This window comes from Phymastichus coffea, unplaced genomic scaffold, assembly GCF_024137745.1.
Source record: "Phymastichus coffea isolate CEN01 unplaced genomic scaffold, Cenicafe_Pcof_1.1 PCOF00057, whole genome shotgun sequence".
Taxonomy (NCBI): domain Eukaryota; kingdom Metazoa; phylum Arthropoda; class Insecta; order Hymenoptera; family Eulophidae; genus Phymastichus; species Phymastichus coffea.
In genome coordinates this window covers 56,771-78,781 of record NW_026706868.1, presented here as the reverse complement: position 1 = coordinate 78,781, position 22,011 = coordinate 56,771, and the positions used below count along the sequence as shown (strand labels likewise).

Sequence of the window (22,011 nt, the reverse complement as noted above, 5' to 3'; positions counted from 1 at the left end):
CTCTCGCTCTCTCTCTCTCTCTCTCTCTCTCTTTCTCTCGCAGCTTGCTTTCTTCGTCCTTTTCTCCCGCCCGTTCCACTGCACTCCGCCGCGTTGCTTAGTGCCAGCGCCTGGCGGATCGGGGGCGCCCCTCCGCCGCCGCCGCCGTCACCGCCCGCCGCCGCGCGACAACGCCACACATACGCACACAGAGCCGCAGGCCCTCCACTGCACCGTGGAGGTGGTGGTGGTGGTGGTGCTGTTGCTGCTGATGTGCTGCTGCTGCTGCTGCTGCTGCTGTTGCTGTTGCTGCTGCTGCTACTGCTGCTACTGCTGCTACTGCTGCTACTGCTGCGCTGGTGCTCACGAGCAGTTACCTTCGTCTCTCTCTGTCTCTCTCTTTTTCACCAGCCAGCCCTCGTACGTAGCGCGATACGTGCCGAGCGCGCGTGACTACCGCCCGAATTTCCGTGGTTGTGAGACCTATAGCGTGGCCAGATTGTGCCCTCGATCGCGCGCCCGTGTCTCCCCCCGTTCCCGGCGCTCGTGCTCGTGAACGCGCCGGGCACTCATTTCGCTCGATTGGCGAATCGACGGCTGTAATGTACCTGGCGCCAATCCGATATTCCGGGCGTCTCTCTGGCGTGCGCGCGGCCGATCGCAGGCACGCGTATTCGGGACGACGTTTGTAGCCGAGCTAGCCGCGCGTCGCGCACGCCCACAGCGGGCCAACGGCTGCGGGCGGTATACCTATAGGACAGGACACATAGGAGAGCGGCTTGGTTTGTCATCCTTGTCGGTTGATCCGCGTGTGCGTGGCAGTTGCAACTGCGTGCCCGCGATGAATGGGCTTTCTCTCGGCGGTGGGCGCACACTCGGGATCGGCCGTGGCGTCTCGGAAACGTACGATCGCCTTTATACGAATATATCAATCGAATTCCAGGCGGATCCGACGAGCCGCGACGCGAGTAGCCCCTGAAAGGACGGGGTTTGGGCTAATCCTAAGCGGATTTTCCGAAAAATGCCGTCGCGGACAATGCGAGCCGGCGGAAAATCGGCGAGCGCGCGGGAGCCCATTGTCGGCGCGCCGATGATTTTTTAACGAGCGCGCGCGCGCCCTTCCGGGTTCTGCCGCCTTGAGCCAGTCACGCGCCGGAGCCTTTAATCCCCGGTCGCGGCGCAGGGAGAAAGGCCTGTACGTGCTCTTGGGGATGGACCATTCGTCGTGTGTTTTTGTTGGATCTCGCGTGTCGCCGCTCGCAAATCGCCGGGACGGCTCGCTGGCACGCATCGTTCTCACTCTCTCTCTCTCTCTCTCTCTCTTCTCTCTCTCTCTCTCCTCTCTCTCTCTCTCTCCTCTCTCTCTCAGCCTCTCTCTCTCTCTCTCTCTCTCTCTCTCTCTCTCTCTCTCTCTCTCCTCTCTCTCTCTCTCTCGCTCTCTCTCTCTCTCTCTCTCTCTCTGTCGCTCGCTGCTTCACGGAACGCGGCCGAGTGCGCGTCCATCGCGCCATTGGCCGCCCGCCGCTGCGACCGTTAGCGCCGACCTCTGTCTTACGCGCGCGCACACTCGGGGCATCCGCGAGCCAACGCGATTCGACGTATCGATCGGCGTCGGCCGTCGTCGCACGCGTCGTCCGGACGTCGTCGGGCCTCGCGCTCGTTTCGTGACCCACGCGCGCGGACCGCCGGTTCGATTCGTTGGGCGGGCGAGCATCCCGAGATCGTGGTCGCAGATAGACGCGACCGAGAGGACGGAAAAATCGGTGACCTTGGCGCGCGCGCGCGCGAAGGAGGGAGGGAGAGCGAGAGAGAGAGAGAGAGAGAGAGGAGAAAGAAGCGAGAGCGGCCTTCTGTTATTGAGCGCGCGTCGCTTCCTCCGAGCTGGGCGCGCGAAGCGGAGGCTCGCTGCGAGCGCCGAGTCGCCGAGGTGTTACGCATTGCCTCGGGAATCCCGCGGCGACGCGTCGCGCGCCGGCCCCATTACCCGATAACGCGGATAGGCGCGTGACGCACCGCGCGCGACCTCGTCCGCGCGGCAGTCACTCGCGGTCGCGGCGCGGGCGGCGCACGCGACACCTGGCGTCGAGATCGCGCGGCTCGCCGCCGAGGAAAACCAGGCGTCGGCTCAGCCAAGCATCCCGTCGCCGGCGGCGGACGAAACGATCGGCAGCACCTGCCGGGCCGCGCGCGCGCTCCGCTCGACATCTGCGCCGCAGGCCCCGACTCGGGGCAGCCGACGCAGCTCCCCTCGAGCGTGAAAATTAATCAAGCCGCGGCCGGCCCGATTTTCCGGCCGGAGAATGTCCGCGCGCCTCGCCTCGATCGATTGCGGCGCGCCGAAGGGATCTTCGCGCGCGCGACAGCTGCCAATCGGCGAGCGACTCGTGCGCTCCGCCGCCCGCCCCCACCCCCCGAAATTGCAGGCTCGCGCCGTCCTGAATTATGCAGAGCCGCGGCGAGCGAGGCTCGTGTGCGCGCCGGGGCCATCCGACTGCCGCCTCGCGGACCGACGATCGTGCGTGCGAGCGGCGCGTCTCCGAGCGACGTCCGCGGACGTACCGCGAAGGCGCGCCGTTGATTCACGCGGATGTGCGCGCGGTTTCGCTATTTGGGTCACATCGATCGCCGAGCGAGCTCATGACATGTATGCCCTGCCTCGCAATTACCTGCAATTTCGCGTCCCTCCATCATCGTCGGCAACACACCAATTGTTCGGCGAGTCCGAGGTTCTTCTGCCTCCCTTCGCCCCGCCGTCGTGCATAATGCCGCAGGTTACACTAATGGACGCGAAACGCTGGCCGGCGATTTATCGATTATGTGCCAGCGGTGACAATCTGCCATTATCAAGATCGCCGTCGGAAATGCCACCAACGAGCAGAATCGATCGCGAGTATTTTTATTCGGGCGTATATTCGTGAGCGCTGCCGTCCGAGGCGGTGGACGAACCGCCGGATTCCAGGGAGAGATAGAGCGGCAATGTCGCGACAGCCGACGACGACGATTCGGCCGAAACGACGGCGACGCCGATCGGGGCGCGAGCGTGGCTCGCGTGGCGGATCGTTCGCCCTTATCGCCTCCGAGGATCGCCGATAAAAGGCGGAGGAAGGGCGACGAGCGCCGGAGCGCGTGAAAGCTCGCGGTCGACGCAAAAGAGAAAAGGGTTAGACGATTTGATGGGCAGGTGGATGGAACATTAATGTGCGCGCGCGGCAGTGCGCGCCGCGGCAGCGTCGCGCAGGGGTGGCAGGGGCGGCCGGCCGCCAGTCGCCGTCGCCCGTTGGAACGCAGTCTCGTCGTGTCCGCGACGATGTCGAGCGGTCGGCTCTGTCGCCAGCTGCTGCTGCTGCTCGGCTTCGGCCTGGCGCTCGCCGCCTCCCAGGCTCCCGTCGTCATACGTGGGTCTCCCGGCGCCCGATTTCCCCCGTGGCCCCGCTCGCTCTCTGGCTAGCTCCCTCTCTCCGACCCCCCTCTCTCTCTCGATCGTCCTCCTGTTTCAGTGCTGGTGATCGAGGAGCCGGATGCCGAGATCCTGGGCAGCTTGAACGACGTCGTGGCCGAGGCGGAGAGCCAGTTCGGCGCGAACCTCGTCAAGATCGACGTGAAGGTGGTGCAGGTGGACCGCGAGTTCGTCGACGACAACTACGACAGAGGTGAGGCTCGCTCGCGTCCTGACCGGCGATCCGCTCAGGCGTGCGGCGCGTGGTTGCAGTGTGCGCACAACTGTACAAGGGCATCACCATGATCCTGGACATGACGTGGACCGGCTGGGACAAGCTGCGCGACCTCGCGCGCGACTTCAACATCGTCTACAAACGCGGCGACACCACCATCAGCGCGTACGTGCAGGCCGTCGACGAGACGATGATGTACAAGAACAGCACCGACGCCGCCCTCGTGTTCGAGAACGAGAAGGGTAAGAGGAGAAGGCAGCGACCGCATCCGGCAGCCAACGGCCATCTTGTTCTCCCGTTCGCAGAGCTCAATCAGACGCTCTACTACCTGATCGGCAACTCGATCATCCGGCTGGTGGTCATAGAGTCGCTCACGGCCCAAACGGTCGAGCGCATCGGCAACATGAGGCCCCTGCCCTCCTACTACGTCATCTACGCGAGTACCAAGCAGATGGAGGAGCTCTTCAAGATGGTAACGGGGCTGGAGGCGCGACGCTGCGGCGCGGATGAATTGTCACTGATCTCGTTGGTTTTGGCGCGCGCGGAAAGGCGCTGGAGGGCGGCTTGGTGAAGCGCGACAAGGTCTGGTACCTGGTGTTCACCGACTATAACTACGCCGAGTTCTCGTACTTCAAGGACGCGGCCAACCTGAACGTCAGCGCGAGCGTTCTGACCATGAAGGAGGAGGTCTGCTGCCACCTGATGTACACCGAGGCGCCCTGCAACTGCCCCGCCGACTTCCAGGTGCGACCGCGCGCCGTCCGTGCGTACGAGCCCGTCTCTCGCCTCTCGCCTCTCGCGCTTCTTCGCAGATATTCCCGCACTACTTCCGGCGACTGGTCCACTTGATCGTGGAGACGCTGAGCGAGTGCCAGGCGGCGAACCAGCTGCAGGAGCCGCAGACGGGGCAGTGCCAGAACAAGAACGCCAGCGACGGCTCGGCCAATGCCACGCTCTCCGAGTTCGACAGGCGGCTGCTGGCCGTGAGTATACGCGGGGATAGCCGGGCCTCCGAGCATGCGCGAGATCGATTTGTGCGCAGAAAATCGAGAAGAACGACACGTTCGAGTGGGTGCAGCAGCGGAGCCTGGTCGCGTACAAGGCGGTGGCGGACCTCAAGCTGCTGAACGACAAGGGCGGCCAGAGGGGCCAGCTGGACGCGATCGGCGTGTGGTCGCGCGCCACCGGCATCCAGGCCCTGCCCAACAAGACCATCGAGGCGGCGCGCCGCTACTTCCGCGTCGGCACCACCGAGGTACCCAGCCGCTCGCTCTGCCGCTCTCTCTCTCTCTCTCTCTCTCTCTCTCTCTCTCTCTCTCTCTCTCTCTCTCTCTCTCTCTCTCTCTCTCGCCAGCTAAGCCGCCGGCGCCTCGGCGCGTCTTGCAGGCCATCCCGTGGACCTACAAGAAGGTGGACCCGCAGAGCGGCCAGCCGGTCAGGGAGGCAGACGGCAGCCAGGCCTACGAGGGCTACTGCATCGACCTGATCAAGAAGCTGGCCCTGATGATGGACTTCGAGTACGACCTGGTGGTGCCGACCGAGGGCGACTTCGGCCAGAAGGTGAACGGCCAGTGGAACGGCCTCGTCGGCGACCTAGCCAAAGGCGTAATCACCCTTGATCGTTACTATACTCGAGCGTCGACAGCCTTCTCAGCCGCCGTTTCGTTTGCCCGCACTAGCAAACCGACATCGCGGTCGGCGCGCTCACGATGACCTCGGAGCGCGAGGAGGTGATCGACTTCGTGGCGCCGTACTTCGAGCAGTCCGGCATACTGATCGGTAAGCGCGGCTCGACGGCTCGAACGAGAGCGCCGCTGTCGCCGACTGCAACTCGCGCGCTCGTTTGCTTACAGCGATGCGGAAGCCGGTGCGCAAGGCGTCCCTCTTCAAGTTCATGACGGTGCTGAGGCTAGAGGTCTGGCTGAGCATCGTAGGCGCGCTCACGCTCACGGGCATCATGATCTGGGTGCTGGACAAGTACTCGCCCTACAGCGCCCGCAACAACAAGCACATGTACCCGTACCCGTGCAGGTGAGCGCGCGACCGGCGCGACCGGCGCCACCGGCACGACCGACTGACCGACTGATCGAGCGCGCGCTCTCGCCCAGGGAGTTCACGCTGAAGGAGAGCTTCTGGTTCGCGCTGACGTCGTTCACGCCGCAGGGCGGCGGCGAGGCGCCCAAGGCGCTGTCCAGCCGCACCCTCGTGGCCGCCTACTGGCTGTTCGTCGTGCTCATGCTGGCCACCTTCACCGCCAACCTGGCCGCCTTCCTCACTGTCGAGCGCATGCAGTCGCCGGTGCAGTCCCTCGAGCAGCTGGCGCGCCAGTCGCGCATCAACTACACGGTGCTGGAGAACTCCACCATCCACCAGTACTTCAAGAACATGAAGATGGCCGAGGAGAAGCTCTACCAGTGAGTGGGGGCCGCGCGCTCGCGCTCGTGGCTAGCACCGCTGGCCGCTCGGCTTGGTTCGCAGGGTCTGGAAGGAGATCACCCTGAACAGCACGAGCGACCAGGTGGAGTACCGGGTCTGGGACTACCCGATCAAGGAGCAGTACGGCCACATTCTGCAGGCCATCTCGCAGGTGGGCCCGGTCAAGAGCATCGAGGAGGGCTTCCGCAAGGTGGAGGAGAGCGAGAACGCCGAGTTCGCCTTCATCCACGACTCGTCCGAGATCAAGTACAAGGTCACGCAGAACTGCAACCTGACCGAGGTGGGCGAGGTGTTCGCCGAGCAGCCGTACGCCATCGCCGTGCAGCAGGGCAGCCACCTGCAGGAGGAGATCAGCCGCAAGTACGTCGCCGACGGCCCCTCGACTCGCCTCACGCGCTCGGCGCCGCCCTTGCCCCCCAGGATCCTCGACCTGCAGAAGGACCGCTACTTCGAGCAGCTCAGCTCCAAGTACTGGAACCAGTCGCTCAAGGGCAGCTGCTCCAACGCCGACGACAACGAGGGCATCACCCTGGAGAGCCTGGGCGGCGTGTTCATAGCCACGCTGTTCGGCCTGGCGCTGGCGATGGTCACCCTCGCCGGCGAGGTCATCTACTACCGCAGACGCAACGCCGGCCGCCAGGACGAGCCGCGCTCCAGGGTCGGTGCCGACGCCGCCGCCAGCGCCAAGGGCAAGGACCTCGACGCCGACCAGATCGCGATCCAGAAGCTCGCGGCGAGGCTGCAGCTCAAACCCGCGCCCGCCGTGGTCTTCGACCAGAAACCCAGCCCCAACGCCGCGACCAAGCCGCGAGTCTCCCACATCTCCGTCTACCCGCGGCCCTTCCCTTTCAAGGAGTGATCCCGCCCCCGCCTCTCCCTTTCCCGTGTGTCCGCTGCAACCGCTCCACCGCCTCCCAGGCTGCGAATGTCTCTGTGCACGCCTGCGCAACGCTGCACGCGCGTCAACTGTAGCTGCTGATATCTCGCAAATAAATAGTCCTCACCAAGCTCGCCGAGTTTTCCACGGGGGCGCGCCGGCCACCGGCGAGAAATCGATTAGGCCCGTCGCCGAGCGCCGGCCAGCCGCGTGCGGCAATCGCGCGGCGCTTCCGCGTGCAACGCGGACGTCGTTGCGCGAGAGCGGCTCGAAAAAGAGCCCGCGAGCCGGCAGTGAGGCAATCGGCGCCAGATCAGCCGTGACCGCGAGAGCCAGGCGCGCCGCATTGCATCCTGCCGGTCCGCTCGCGACACCCTCTTCGCCGTTGCGCAACCTCGCCCGGGCGAGCTTGCGTAAGCCGCCCCGGCGACGTTTCCGCGGCCAAGCACGTAACCGCGCCGCGGCCGGCGAGCTTTTTTGCCGGCGAAGAGCGGCGGCGCGTTACGCCGGCGGCCGAGGGGCAAAAACCGAGCCGCGCCAGCGAGACGGAGAAAGTCGGAGGGAAAAGGCGCGACGCCGTTTTTGCGCCGAGCGCTTTCGCAACGCGGCCGCGGCCCGGGTGCCCGGGCCCGAGCGGCCCAGGGCCGAGGGCGGCCGCGGGCAGAGTCACGGAGCCGCGGAGCCGCGGAGCCGCGGAGCCGCCGGGGTGCGGAGGCGCGGGGCCACGGAGCGACGAAGGCGGGCAGGCGACCGGGGCCCGAGCGACCGGAGCACAACGCAAGCGGCCTCGGCGCTGGAAGGGAGAGAGGCGTTACGTCGCGGAGCGCGACGCGGGAGTCGATATAAAGTTGGCGGCGCCCGCGCCTGCCGAGTCACTCAGCGCGGGAGACGGAAGCGATGAGCGCTCGCAGCTAGACGTCCCGAATCGAGCGAAGCAACATGGCAATCAGTCAGCAGGTAGGTCGCGGCCGGGCGGGCCCCGCGCCGGCCCCGGCCCGGGTCCGAGGCGCGCGGACTCGCGGCACCGATCCGGTCTCCGTCCGCGCCTGCTCGCAGTTCCTCCTCGCCAGCCTGCTGCTGGCCTGCAGCGTGCTCGGCAGCCCGCCGGCGCCGCCCGGCGCGGAGCCGGCCGTCGGCTTCGAGCGCGGCAAGGCCCGCTGGCCCGGCGGCCAGCCGACCGACGGCTCGGGGCACGGCGCGGCGGCCGCGGTCGTCAAGCGGCTGCCCGTCGAGGACAAGTCGTCGAAGAAGAGCACCGCGCCGCCGCTCGACGCGGCCCGCTGCCAGGAGGTCAGCGCCCGAGGCGGCGCGGGCAGGTGCCTCAGGTGCAAGGAGCCGAGCAGCGGCGCCACTTACGAGCACTGCACCTACAGCTCGGCTCGGCCGAAAGCCCGGGGTCCGCGATCGAGCGACAGCGGGCTCGCCGCCTCGCAGCCGGCGGGTTACCGCTTCGGCGATGACTTCTTCCAGACCGAGTCGGCCGAGCCCGGCGCCGGCGGCGAGCTCGAGCCGAGCTCCAGCGACGACTGCCGGCGCGAGCGGCGCGACTCGATGCTGTGCATGGTTTGCAAGGATCCGAAGACCAACGGCAAGTACGAGCAATGCTCGTACGTGGGCGGCCGCCAGTCGCAGCCGCCGTCGCAGCCGCAGCCGCGGGCTCGGGCGCATCAGCACCGCGAGCCGCGGGGCAAGGAGCACAAGGCGGAGCGCCGCAAGCACCGGCGTCGCGACGAGGCCGAGAGACTCGGGGCCGGCTCCAGCGAGGAGGCGGCGGACGACCAGGGCTCGCGCAACACCTACCTGGGCTACCCCAGCTTCATCGGCGGCCAGTCGAGCGGCGGTGGCGGTGGTGGTGGCGGCGGCGACGGCGACGGCGACGACGACGGGGAGGCGGCGGCGGACGAGGCTCCGCGCAACGAGAAGCTGCGCTCCGCGGACAAGGGCTGCCGGAGCGTGAAGAGGGACGGCGAGAGTTGCACCGTGTGCACGGACCCCGACACCGGCGCCAAGTCGGAGAAGTGCAACTACAGCTTCGAGCCCAAGGACAAGGCCTACGCGTACAGCAAGTCCCAGAGCTTCGGTTACCCCGACGGCGGCGGCAAGAGCCACAAGCGGCCGCAGCCGCAGCGCCAGCGGCACGACGACCACTTGGACGAGGAAGACAGCGCCGACGAGGAGGGCTACCACGCCGAGGCGGAGAGCCGCGCGGAGAGCGCCGAGGACTACGGCGCCAGCTACGCCAGCCCCGATTACATCCGGTCCGAGTCCGAGCGCATCTCCAAGACGCTGGCGGACAAGGGCGAGTGCCGCGAGGAGCGCCGCGACGGCATGCTCTGCCGGGTGTGCAAGGAGCCGCACAGCGGCGACGACTTCGAGCAGTGCAACTACTCGTACGAGCCCGACGACAAGGTCTACGCCTACAGCAAGTCCAAGCACTTCGGGAGCGCGAGCCCCGGCAGCGGCGAGTCCGAGGAGCCGGCCGGCCAGCCCGAGGAGAGCGCCCACGCGTCCTCGGTGCTCGACTACCTGCCCAAGCCCGGCGGCCGCTTCCCGAGCTTCGCCACGCCCTCGCCGACGCTCGCGGCCGCGCCCGGGGAGGCGCCGCCCGCGCGACAGCTCGACTCCGGCTCCCGAGTGGACAGCGGCTTCGACGGCGCGACGAAGCGCCGCGCCGAGATCGAGCGCATCACCCGGGCGATGGGCGCGCGCGACCGCTCGGGCTGCAGCCGCAGCCTGCGCCGCGGCATGACCTGCTACAGCTGCAAGGACGACAAGGGCTTCAGCAACGAGGAGTGCGTGTTCGTCACCGAGCCCGAGGGCTCGGGCGGCGCGGCGCCGACCACGGCCGCGCCGGCCGCGCCGGCCGCGGCAGCCGCGGCAGCCGGGCGCCGGCGCCGGCGCAGCCACGAGGCCGGCCGCCAGGAGGAGCGCGAGCGCCAGCCGCCGGCGGACGAGGAGCTCGCCGAGGCGGAGGCATACGACTACGTGGCCGAGACCAGGCCGGTCTACGACGCGGTGCTCGGCCTCACGCTGCCCGCCTACATGGTCAACCCGTCCAAGCAGGAGCTGGACTTCGACCGGTCCGCGGAGAACGCCAAGCCCTGAGCCCGCGCTGCCGGGTCCGACCCGGACCGCTGCACCCGAGTGCCCGTTGCGCTCGGTCGCCGCACCACCTGCTGCGCGCGCCGACGACCGCCCGACGGCCCGACGGCCCGACGGCCCGATGTAATTGTCCTCGTGGAATAAAGGAACAGTGCGAGTACGAGAGTGTGTGGCGCCTTTCTTGGACCTGGCCAGCCCTCGCCCGACCCCCCCCCCTCCTTCTTCCTTGTCCCGAGCGCCGACGAGCGCGGACCGTCGAGCCCGATCGGGCGCCGCGCGCGGGCCGCGCGTGCCGATCGCGCCGATCGGCGGCCGGCCGCCGCGCGGCTTCGGACTATTCTGGTTGACGGAAAGCCGAAATACGGCGGCGGTGGCGCGGAGCGGAGGCGCGGCCGCGCGCGTATTTATAACAGTTGGCCGGCGGCGCAGGTCCAGCGCCCGCGCCGCCGACAGTAGTCGCTGAAGCGGCGAGCTACTCGCAAGCTCCCCGACCAGCCAGGCCGTCTCGGTGGGCGCTCTCGCAGAGTCTGGGCTGCGCAACCTTGCCGCGGAGCGCCGCAGCCAGCAGCGACACCGGAGACAGCACGATGGGCGACGCCGCCTGCTCGGGGTAAGCCATCCGCGGCCCGCGGCGCCGGGGCTCCGGGGCTCCGGAGATCGGGCATCTGGCGCCGGAGCGGAGAGAAAGAGGACGCCCCGCCACCCTCGCCGAGCCGAGCCGAGGGAGCGCGCGACGTTCTAAAATTACGCTCGCTCTCCCGAGGTTCGGCGCGAGCTTTCGGACCGCGGATACGCATATGTGGGCCGGCGCTCCAGATCCGGCGCGCGACAATGCCGCGCGCGGCTTTATTTTTAAACCGGCTCTGCTCGATAAACACCTCGCCGACGGTAATTATCTATTATTACTCGGTTCGCCGGCTGGCGCCACGGATGCGGCCGGCCCGGGCCGAGGAGCGCCGAGAGCGCGCGGCTTCCGGGCCGCGTGCCGGAAAGCCAAGCTTGCGCGCGGCCGTCCGCGCGATCTACGGCCGGTGACGTGGCGAGGTGCGACCGCCGGCCGCAGCCGCGCGCTCATCTTATAAGGCAGCGCTCGCGCGAGAGCGCGCTCGAGGAAAAGCTCTCCCCGGCGGCGTTCGGCCGAGCGACGAGGCGCCGCGCCGTTGCCGAGGCTTTCTTCGCCCTTGAGCCACCGCGAACGTACGCGCGAGCACGGACCTTGTCCGCGTAAAGCCGCTTCCTTAAAAGGACTTGACCAATGGCGCGCTCGCCTCGCTCGGCCGCTGCCCGCCGTGTTTTGCGTCCGACGCGCGCGACACAGTCGTGGCTCGCGAACGGCCGAGCTCGCCGTTGGTCGTTCGCTTCGTCTTCTTCGGCAGTCCCTCGGCGCGCCTGGCTGCAGCTAGTGAGTTTGGCGACGCGTCGCTCCGCGCGCTTGTCCCTGAGCCCTTTGGTCCCTCCGGCGACGGGCCGTACGCCCCGACGTTTCCGGTTTCGCGCCTTCCCGCCGCGCGCACGACACGCTTCTTTCTCGTCTACCGCCTACCGAATGCTTCGGACGTGCTCGCGAGTGAGAGAGAGAGAGAAAGCGCGCGCGAGAATTTCGTAGCGGCCAAAAATACGCGACGACGAGTTCGTTCGCAGCGCAAAGTCGTTGTTTCCCAAGCAAAGCCGGACGGTCGCGCAGCGCATCGTATACACGCGGCTGTGCGCGCCAGGCAGGTCGCCTTTCGATACGCGATTCGCCTCGCCGTGATGCCTGACTCTAGAGCGAGATATAGTCGTGACAGACTGTCCGAGCCGTGCCGCTAATTTCTCGCCTGTTTTTTATTCTGTTTCAGAGTCTTGGCGAACCCAAGCCGAGGTGAGTTGGCGACCACGCGCGTCCGCGGGACGATGTTGCGACGATCGACGCGGGCGGTGAGAGAGCCGTCGAGGAGGTCGTTAACCCGCTTTCTCGGTGCTGTCGACGCGGACCGTTCCGCTTTTCGACTTCACAGCTGTCTCTCTCTCTCTCTCTCTCTCTCTCTCTCTCTCGTGCGCGCGAGACCAGCGAGAACAGTCGAGCTAAAAATAATCGAGCAAAGATACGAGATTGGCGCGCGAGAGAGAGAGAGAGAGAGAGAGTGGAAGGTCGGACGGCATTGGGCATGCGACCCAGTTCTCCCATTAATCGGGGCTACACGCAACGGCCAGCCGCAGTGCGCGAACGTGAGTAACCATCGGGCACACGGCAACGATGGTTGTTCTGTTCGCAGCTGCAGCGACAGCAGCAGCGCCGCCGCCGCCGCCGCCGCCGCCGGGAGCCGGACAAGTGCCATCTCTGCGCATCAGCACGGCGTCGGAGGTAAGCGAGCGCGCAACGGAGCCGACGCTCGGGGTCGCGACACTAATCGACGTCCGATGCCTGGCAGCTCGGCCCCCGGAGAGGAACGGGCGGGCAACAACAGCAGCAGCAGCAGGAGGGCTACGAGCCGCCGCCGGCCATACAAAACGCCATGATGACCAAGGACAAGAAGCCCTTCACCTACACGCCCGGCATGGGCGGCAAGCTGGACCTGTCGCAGATCCGCAGCCCGCGCATGGCGCGGCGCGTCGCCAAGAACGCCAACGACGAGGGCATCGAGGGCCCACCCAGGCCGGCCGAGCAGGAGGCGCCGCGCGGCCCTGCCGCGACCAGCGTCTACGCGCCGCCGCAGGTGGCGGTGCCGGTCTTTCCGCAGGGCGGTCCGCAGCCCGGGGCGCTCGGCCTCAGGAACAGCTGCCTGCCGCGGGGCCCCAGCGCCGCGGCCCGCGGCGCGCCACTCGACCAGCTGGCGTTCGCACCGGCCGACGGCCAGCAGCCGGCGGCCCCGCGGCCCGCCGGCCGCGCCGCCGAGAGCCCGCGCAGCCCCACGCCGCCCGCCTCGCCCGCCACGCCCGCCTCGCCCACCCAGGCGAGCCTCGCCAAGGCGCCCACGCCCTGGATGCAGCGACAGACGAGCAGGGAGCCGGAACTGCCCGAGTGGGCCAAGCGGCCCGCCGCCCGCGGCGCGCAGGAGCCGGCCGCGCGCCCCCAACAGCCCGGCGCACCGCCACGGGTAGGGGACGGGCCCCGTACCACCTCGCGCGCGCGCCGCCTGACTCGAGCCTCCTCGTCTGCTTTCTGTCCCGGTGCAGATCGAGGACCGGCCGTCGGTGTTCACGGCCATGAACCAGCCGGGCCACCACCAGCTGACCAACTCGAGCCCGCACCACGTGTCGCGCTGGGGCAACCCGGTCGGGCAGAGCGGCTACCAGGCGCCGCCGGCGGCCGCTGCCTACCTGGTGCCCGTGCAGCTCGACGTCCAGCCAAGCCAGCCGAGCGGCCAGGAGCGCGCGCCGCACCGTCAGGACGCTCGGTACGCCCAGACCGCCTGGCCCCAGCCCCCCTGCCCGATCCCGCTTCTACGCGCCGCTCTGGCTTTGCAGGCGCGCGCCGAGGGCCCACGCGCAGCAGGCCGAGCCCGGGCCCCTGCAGTCCCAGTCCTTCCGCGTGCTGCAGAAGATCACCGACACCTGCAGCCCCGACCAGCCGGACGCCGAGCAGCTGCGCAAGCTCCAGCTGACCGAGGACGACCGCTGCCTCATGAACAAGTTCAAGGAGCAAGGTGAGCGCCCGCGCTTTTCGCCCCGCCCCGCCCCGCCCGCCCCTCTGCCCCGCTCTCGCTCCGGCGTGTCTTTGGACGCGACTGCGAGTAACTGGAAGCTCGGTTATTGCCAGTGGACGGCGAGCAGTACCTCCACCAGGAAGAGGACCCGAGATACCGCGGCGCAGCGATCCCCTCGCGAGCCTTTCGCTACCTGCAGACGATGACGGACTCGACGGACCTGCCCAACTCCAGTAGGTTAACGCACCGAGAGCGCCGAGCGCGCGGTCGGCCGACCCCACTAATGTATCTTGTGCGATTTTCCAACAGCGTCCAGGCCGGCCAACTCCGCCCCCAGAAAGTCCAATAGAAACTCGAGCAGCTTCGGTAACGAGTGCCGCTGTTATTCGTGTTCTCTGTGTTCCCAGCAGCCCGTCGTAACCCGCTTTCTCTCTTCTCTCTTCTCGCTTTCTGTGCGTGTGCGTGTGCGTGTGCGCGTGCGTCTCTGGATTGCTTCTAATACTTGCTTGCCTGAAAGCGCTCTCACCGCGCTGCTACCGTCGCTGATCAAAGCGCTCGACGTTCTCTCGTTGCAGAAGAGGTGCCGATGCAGCCGTACATACCGGCCAGCCAGCAGCAAGTGCAGGAGCCCAAGAAATACACGGGCGCCGCCATACCCTCGAGGTCCTTCAGGATACTCCAGCAGATGACCGCGCCCGAGAGCGTCGGTGAGTAGTACGCTCGTCTCGTTGCCTCCCGGCGGTCCGTTTTATTTTTCTCTTTTTTCTTTCTCTCGGCGACGCTAACGTCGGATGAAAACCCGCGCTCGCTGGCGAGACGTCGCTCTCGCGGCCCATCCGCGCAGTCCCGAGGCAACGTTTCGCGGGCAAAGAGTGGACTCGACGTTGGCGCAGCTGCGCGCTCGAGAGATCCTCGATGCCCGCATGCCGCGTACGCACGGCGCTCGAACGACTATCGCGGAAACTATTGGACGTGCCGCCGCGTCGGCACTTGCTCCGAGCACACCGAGGCAGCCGGCCTCGGCCCGCTGCGCCTTCATCCGTCGCCGTGGAGCTCTATACGCACCAGCACGGAGATGCTCCGATGCTCGATCGTGCCTGACATTCGTGCTCTATCTACCCTTCCGCGCTCACATTCAAAGCCTCGCTATAGTTCGATCTCCGCTCGCATCGCACCGACAGTCACGTCGGTTATCCGCATTCGTTGGACTCGCACGGCAGTCGCCGCATTCGACGATCTACATCGATGTAATGACAATAGACATTTTGAAGCAACAGAGATATTTGACAGCGAGAGAGAGAGAGAGAGAGAGAGAGAGAGAGAGAGAGAGAGAGAGAGAGAGATAAGGAGGTGCAATGTGGCATCAACGCGCGCAGACGAACGTCCACGGGGATTGGCAGTTTTGTCGTAGCAGTCAAGGTAGCGCAATACAGAAAACGGCCGGCAGGCGTCAGCGACGTGCCACGTGCCGCCCGGTCGGCAAGGTGTCCAGCCCTTTCCTCCCTCTCCGCTATCCTCGGGCACAGCCCCGTTGCGACAGCTGCGACCACGGCGCATCTGCCAGAAACTCATCTGCTCTTTACCTAGGACGTTCTTGGGGATGCGATTCGCCGAGATACGAGGCGCCGACTTGTCCACAACCCTTAATCCGCCACGGCTGCAAGCGCGACGATTCTCGCCCCGGGAGATGCGACGGCGGAGATAACGGCGCAGATAGCGGCGGCGTTCGCGCTAACGGCCACGAGCAGCAAGGAGAAGAAGGGATAGAGGCGGCCGACGACGACTCGATCGACCGCGAGGAGCAGGGCGCAGCGCCGAGCGGCGCCAGGGCCAAGCGGTACGCCAGGACGCAGACCCACTCGAGGCTATTCGAGCTGCTGAGCGAGGAGCGGCTACGCGGCGCGGCCCCGCCGCGGCGCAGCGTCTGCTGTCCGCGCACCGACGCCGCCAGAAGCGTGCCGCACCAGCACCGGCAGCGCCGCCACCGCGCCAGCGCCGCCGACCTATCCGTCGCGCCCTTAACCCCCAACGGGCGCTGCTGATCGCCCGAGGAACGGGTCGCTTGCGCGCGCGGCTCGCCTCCTTCAGTCCGCACGCCAACGGAAAACGAGCGATCGCGCGAACCTTTACAGTCGCTGGCTGCAGCCCGCGTCACTTGTTGCCCATCGGTACTTATCAACGTTATTTCAGCTTTTGCATCTCCACTCACTCTCACTCTCTCTCTCTCTCTCTCCCTCCCTCTCGCTGTGCTTCACACGTCTGCTTCTAGATGTAGGATGCCGCCCGCGCGGCGTCGTGCGTTTCGATAAATTAATGCACGACGCGCTGTGCCGATTGCGCGCGGCGTCGACAGAAACCGAACGATCGATCCTCGCCGCCCCCATGGCGGATTCGAGCAGGTGGTCTTGTCGGAAAGGAGAGCTGATCGCCGCACGAGCTTCGCGGACAGCGCCACGGCTTGCCGAGCGACGTGCGCGCTCGCGTCTCGTCGCTTCCGCGCGCGCCGAAACGCACGCTCCCGACGGCGGCTGCAACCGAGTCGGTTAATCGGTGCGTGCCTCTTTTGCAGGTCCCGACGTCACGGACTACTGAGCGGCAGCGAGCGCGAGACAAGGCAACTTCTACATTGCGAATGCAGTGGACCTGGCTGCCGCGCGTATACTTCTCTCGCTTGGATCCAATCTCTCGCTCGCTTTCTCTTTCTGTATAACGTTTTTCGGGCTCAGCGGGCGCGGAAACCGACCGCGCGCCGTGCAACTGCCACCGAATCGATCCCTAATCGCTTCTGCAATAGATCTAATTTTTTTTCTACGACAATGCTATATCGCTCGAAGATATGCGCGTTCGCTTGCACGCAATTCGCGCGCTTTCACTTTTACACCATCACTATGTACATTTATTAAGTATTGTATATAAATAATATACAATAGATATATGTTTGATAAGACTTATCGATACAACACAGTTCGATTTCTCTTGGATTAATCGGTTCTCCAATTAATGTATTTGCTTTTATTTTCTCACTCTTTCTCTCCCTCTGTCGATTGACAATTTCAAACTCTTATACTTAACATTAATATATACGTGTACTTTTACGTGTGGAGGAAAGGGATTGATAGGAAAACGATAGATAATGTATGTGTATCGATTAACGTGGTTATAAAAAATTAAAAAAACAAATAAAAAAACAAAGAAAAGAAATACGGCGACAGTCCTTTTACGCCATTGTTTTTGATAAATCAGCGACAATATACAGGTTGAAATTACATCAATCGTCGTTCGTTGGCAAAATGGATTGATTTAATCTATGTGCAAACGACAACAAAACAAGGAAATCGATGTGTAATGCTCAAATAAAAGCTCATGAAGACAAGAGTTGTATTCTTACCGTAAGCAGGTACAATCTTAACTATATATAACACTTGATGTTTGACCGAACTTTGAAAATAAATTGTATAAAAATATTCTCTGCCTTTATTATTGGTCGACCTTTATTATCACCTCCTATCCCAAATCAATAGAACTAAAATTTCACGAGTTCTCGTCTTTCGTGCAAACGTCATAAATATATATTAATAAGGATCGAAAAGGGCTCGAATGTTTGAATTATTGTTGATAAAGACACTTGATAAAGTTACCGACCAAGTAGGCGCAAACCGTTCTAGAGGCGCCAGCTGCCGGTTTGGTACATACGGCTCTACTCTACACTACAGTGACTCGCAACTCTACACGCTTTCCTAACCTAGGTAGAGAGCTCCCGAGATAATTGTTTATTTGTTTCAACATTTTTAATAGATTTAGCTGATAAAATGCCGGAAAGTACTAAAACAGAGGTTTCCAAGGCTGTACCTGAAAAGAAAAATGATAAGGAAGAGGACAAATCCGATATGGTGAGTAATTTACCTACCCTGCAGTTCTGTTGTTTGCATTGTTCAAATGATCGTTTGTTTCCGAAGTTAAAATTTGAATGAGCTCTTCTACTCCGAATTCTATCGTTACGCCAACTCAATGCTTCGTTTCATTTCAGTCCGAAGAAGACAAACTTTTGCAAGAAGAATTGAATCAGTATGTAGAACAATTGCAAGACTCGAATACCAAACTGTATTTAAACGCTTTGGATTCGCTTCGAACGCTCATTCGTACTTCTACGACATCGATGACGAGTGTACCAAAGCCATTGAAATTCATGCGTCCGCATTATGATATTATGAAAACTGTGTATGAAAATCTGGTGGATCAAAAATGCAGGGAGCTGTGTTCCGACATTATTTCTGTCCTAGCAATGACAATGGGTGAAGGCAAAGAATGCCTTAAATACAGAATAACAGGTATATTCTCAAAATTTTTCAAATATAAACAAAGACACAAACAATCATTATTAACATCAATAATTGTCAAACAGGTTCAGCACTTAACATTGGTGAATGGGGGCACGAGTACGTGAGACATGTTTCAGGAGAGCTTGCTGGTAAATGGGAAGAGCTTGCAATGGACGGTTCAGAAGATATGCAGCAGAAATTGATTGGACTCGTTCACGAGATTGTTCCTTACAACATGGCTCACAATGCAGAGACAGAAGGTTGCGACTTACTGATGGAAATTGATCGACTGGACTTTTTGGAGCAGTATGTTGATGAGAGTGCTTATCAGAGAGTGTGCTTGTATTTGACAAATTGTGTTCCATACGTTGCTGATCCAGAAAACAGCACTCTTCTACATGCAGCGCTTAAACTTTACAAAAAGTTCAATCAGTATCCACAGGCTCTTAGGCTTGCTATGCAGCTTAACGACTTGCCTCTGATAGAAAATATTTTTACAAATTGCCCAGATCTGTAAGTAATCTTGAATCCTCTTAATACTAATAATGAGGAAGACAGACGAAGATATAATTAATGAATCGATCTTTAATTTCAGATCGGTCCAAAAACAGTTAGCATTTATGCTCGGCCGTCAACAAATTTTTTTAGAGCTGCCGATATCGATAGATTGGTACGACGACCTTGTGGAAATAATGACCAATTCTCATTTGAACAATTACTTCTTGAACTTGGCTCGTGAGCTGGACATAATGGAAGCAAAGACACCCGAAGACGTTTACAAGTCTCATCTGGAAAATTCGAGACCACCGTTCGGTGGCGGACAGGTCGACTCGGCCAGGCAAAACCTGGCAGCAAGTTTCGTTAACGGCTTCGTGAATGCCGCCTTCGGTCACGATAAACTACTCATTGAAGACGGCAATAAGTGGCTGTACAAGAACAAGGAGCACGGCATGCTCAGTGCCACGGCTTCCCTCGGGCTCATACTCTTGTGGGACGTTGACGGTGGCCTGACCCCGATTGACAAGTATCTCTACTCATCTGAAGATTACATAAAGTCGGGAGCTTTGCTCGCGTGCGGAATCGTCAATTGCGGAGTAAGAAACGAGTGCGAGCCAGCTCTCGCTCTGTTGTCCGACTACGTGCTGCATAACAGCAACACCATGAGGATCGGTGCTATCGTTGGTCTTGGCTTGTCTTACGCCGGATCGAACAGAGAGACCGTACTGAGCTTGCTTATACCGGTGCTCAGCGATCCCAAATCCAACTGGGAAGTCATTGGCGTGACTGGCCTCGCTCTGGGTATGGTTGCCGTTGGCTCGTGCAACGCTACCGTTACTACGGCCATCATGCATACGCTGATGGAAAAGACCGAGAGCGAACTCAAGGTAACAATTTTTTTTCTCTTCTCTCGATCAACATTCGTAACCGTTGCTCACTTGATGAGCTTCTAGAGCTTAGTTGAAAAAGCAATCCAATCCCCCAGTAAGTAGACGAAAATTAACGTTGATATTTGCAGGACACGTACGCTCGCTTCCTTCCCCTGGGATTGGGTCTGTGCGTGCTGGGCAAACAAGAGGCGGCTGAGGCTATAATCGCCGCGCTCGAGGTAATCCCCGAACCGTTCAAATCCATGTCAATGACCTTAGTGGAAGTGTGTGCCTATGCGGGCACTGGTAACGTACTCAAAATTCAACACTTGCTACACATCTGCTCCGAACACTACGAGCCCTCGAACGAGAAGGAAGAGTCTAGCAAATCTTCGGGCGCCAATAAAGACAAAGATAAGGCCAAGGAGGAGAAGAAAGAGGAGAAGGAAAAGGATCTGAGCTCGAGGCAGGCGATCGCCGTGCTCGGCATCGCGCTCATCGCCATGGGTGAAGAAATTGGGGCCGAGATGGCTTACCGCACTTTCGGCCATCTGCTGCGCTACTGCGAGCCCGTGATTAGACGCTCGGTTCCTCTGGCCCTTGGCCTTATCTCTGTCTCTAATCCCAAGCTCAACATACTTGACACTTTGTCCAAGTTCTCGCACGATAGCGACCTCGAAGTGGCGCACAACGCCATCTTCGCTATGGGTCTGGTGGGCGCAGGCACCAACAATTCCAAGCTCGCCCTTATGTTACGCCAGCTTGCCCAGTACCATGCCAAAGACCCAAATAACCTTTTCATGGTGAGAATTGCTCAAGGTCTTATCCACTTGGGTAAGGGTACCATGACCCTCTCGCCTTACCACAGCGACCGACAACTGCTCAGTCCGGTCGCCCTGGCTGGTCTCCTTGCCACGCTCATTGGATTTTTAGACGTCAAAAACAGTTAGTCTCGCTCGCTTTTACTACCTTAAACTTTTTTGACGATCTGACACTTACATCGTTTACCTTTCGCTTGCAGTTATTCTGGGACGTTCGCACTACCTGCTGTACACCCTGGCTGCAGCGATGCAGCCGCGTATGCTGGTCACATTCGACGAGGAACTACAACCGCTGGCGGTTCCTGTGCGCGTGGGAATGGCCGTGGATGTGGTTGGCCAAGCAGGTAACCCTAAGACCATTACCGGCTTCCAGACGCACACAACGCCCGTATTGCTGGCGTACGGTGAGCGGGCTGAACTCGCCACCGAGGATTACGTGCCCCTCACGCCCATCATGGAGGGTTTTGTGATTTTAAGGAAAAATAAGGACTCGACATAAGGCTGCTTTTTTTCTGTGTTTTTTCCGTTTTATCCATAAAGCCTGTACAATTAAGATTTATATAATTAAAATTTGAATAATTAAATCAGCCGCTCAATTGATTTGATAATGCTGTTCCCTCTTCTCTGATATTCAAAAGAACAACGATATTTCTGGATGTCCTTTGACCAGTCCCCTCTTTTGCACCTAATGCACAGAAATAATCCAAGTTTTTTTCCCAAACATTAACCTCCCATCTTTTACCGCCTTACTTACCACTGCCATGGTGATTAGGAAAGATATCACTCCTGCTGCAAGTATTCTCGTGTCTTTCTCGTCTCTGCGCTTGTAATGCTCAGCCCAAGGTCCTTCGGGAACCGTAGCTTCGTCAAATAATGATTTTGACTCGGATCGACAGCAGTCGTGTGATTGTTGCCGAGCTTTTATTACAGATTTTTGCCCGAAGTTTAAGCTTTGCTTCAGATTGGAGTTTTGAAATAGTTGTCCTAATCATTGAGATAAATCCGCATTTAACTATAAAATTTTTATATTTTTAAAATTTATGATGCATGAATTACGTACCGCTAATTGCCCGTCTGCATATGGAAATGCTCTTTTTTTTCCAGCTCATCGTTCGCGAATGCGTTAGCTTTGTTCCACGCGAAATAATAATCCAACGATCGACTCGTTAAAATGAAACAAAAATCATCGGATGCGATGAATGCGTTTCTTTACACTGAATATTTTTGCAAAATCGATTCGTTGATTTTGACGTCGAAAAAAAGAAAGCCCCTGGCAATGTTTGAGATAAATGAAAATCAACGGATATATAAAAAGAACGACATCGAAGAAACAAAATAGTAATAGTTAAACTGACTAGACTGCATAACTCAAATATCAGTCAAACGCCGATACAATATGTCTATTTTATTTTTCATCCGATTAAACTATTAAAGTTATTAGACGAAAGTAGGTTGAAAGTTCGCACCTTCATTCAATCAGCCTAATAATTTGAATCTAGCTATTGAGTTTTTTTTTAATAATAGTCGTCATTATATAGTGTTTCTCCGATACAAATTAAATTTTCTTTTTATATTTTCAACTGTATAGTTTAAAACTGTATAGTTAAAATAACATTAAAAGCAATGGTATTATCCAAATCGTATTTAGTATAGTTGCATCTTGCATTAAATTGTAATTCTTGCATGTTCGTTTCATTTTCTTATCTTTTGTCATTTATACACGTTCGCGTTCGTTCCACGCCAAGGCAAACGACATCGTAAAAAAGGAAACGAGGAAGGTAGAAAAATGCAGTTGGAGCCTCGAGGCAAAAGT

General features: G+C 60.7%; 4 protein-coding genes across 6 annotated transcripts; 3 read left to right on the top strand and 1 right to left on the bottom strand.

Moving 5' to 3' along the window:
- The first annotated feature begins 302 nt into the window (after positions 1 to 302).
- LOC131666236 (ionotropic receptor 25a) lies at positions 303 to 7,095 on the top strand. Of its 3 annotated transcripts, none has more exons than XM_058938725.1 (13): positions 303 to 399; positions 3,477 to 3,629; positions 3,689 to 3,892; positions 3,956 to 4,122; positions 4,200 to 4,394; positions 4,463 to 4,633; positions 4,693 to 4,905; positions 5,037 to 5,255; positions 5,330 to 5,429; positions 5,504 to 5,681; positions 5,759 to 6,064; positions 6,129 to 6,446; positions 6,507 to 7,088. In XM_058938725.1, the coding sequence occupies exons 3-13, from the start codon at positions 3,718 to 3,720 to the stop codon at positions 6,943 to 6,945; spliced, it is 2,481 nt and encodes an 826-aa protein (XP_058794708.1). In that variant the 5' UTR covers positions 303 to 399; positions 3,477 to 3,629; positions 3,689 to 3,717; the 3' UTR covers positions 6,946 to 7,088. The 3 variants fall into 3 exon arrangements, with proteins under 3 accessions (XP_058794708.1, XP_058794707.1, XP_058794706.1); XM_058938724.1 differs by lacking the exon at positions 303 to 399 and adding an exon at positions 3,283 to 3,374 and having other exon boundaries at positions 6,507 to 7,091; XM_058938723.1 differs by lacking the exon at positions 303 to 399 and adding an exon at positions 3,283 to 3,374 and having other exon boundaries at positions 6,129 to 7,095.
- Positions 7,096 to 7,901: 806 nt separating this feature from the next.
- LOC131666237 (uncharacterized) lies at positions 7,902 to 10,225 on the top strand. Its single transcript, XM_058938727.1, has one exon. The coding sequence runs from the start codon at positions 7,903 to 7,905 to the stop codon at positions 10,066 to 10,068; it is 2,166 nt and encodes a 721-aa protein (XP_058794710.1). The 5' UTR covers position 7,902; the 3' UTR covers positions 10,069 to 10,225.
- Positions 10,226 to 17,404: 7,179 nt separating this feature from the next.
- Positions 17,405 to 20,769, top strand: LOC131666222 (26S proteasome non-ATPase regulatory subunit 2). Its single transcript, XM_058938693.1, has 6 exons — positions 17,405 to 17,581; positions 17,719 to 18,019; positions 18,094 to 18,523; positions 18,606 to 19,395; positions 19,527 to 20,322; positions 20,399 to 20,769. The coding sequence occupies exons 1-6, from the start codon at positions 17,501 to 17,503 to the stop codon at positions 20,695 to 20,697; spliced, it is 2,697 nt and encodes an 898-aa protein (XP_058794676.1). The 5' UTR covers positions 17,405 to 17,500; the 3' UTR covers positions 20,698 to 20,769.
- A 48-nt stretch (positions 20,770 to 20,817) lies between these two features.
- On the bottom strand, positions 20,818 to 21,565 carry LOC131666230 (uncharacterized). The gene is made up of 3 exons (XM_058938711.1): positions 21,259 to 21,565; positions 20,953 to 21,182; positions 20,818 to 20,883 (listed from the first exon to the last, which is right to left on the bottom strand). Exons 1-3 carry the CDS (start codon positions 21,305 to 21,307, stop codon positions 20,830 to 20,832), a joined length of 333 nt encoding a protein of 110 aa, XP_058794694.1. The 5' UTR covers positions 21,308 to 21,565; the 3' UTR covers positions 20,818 to 20,829.
- Positions 21,566 to 22,011: the final 446 nt, after the last annotated feature.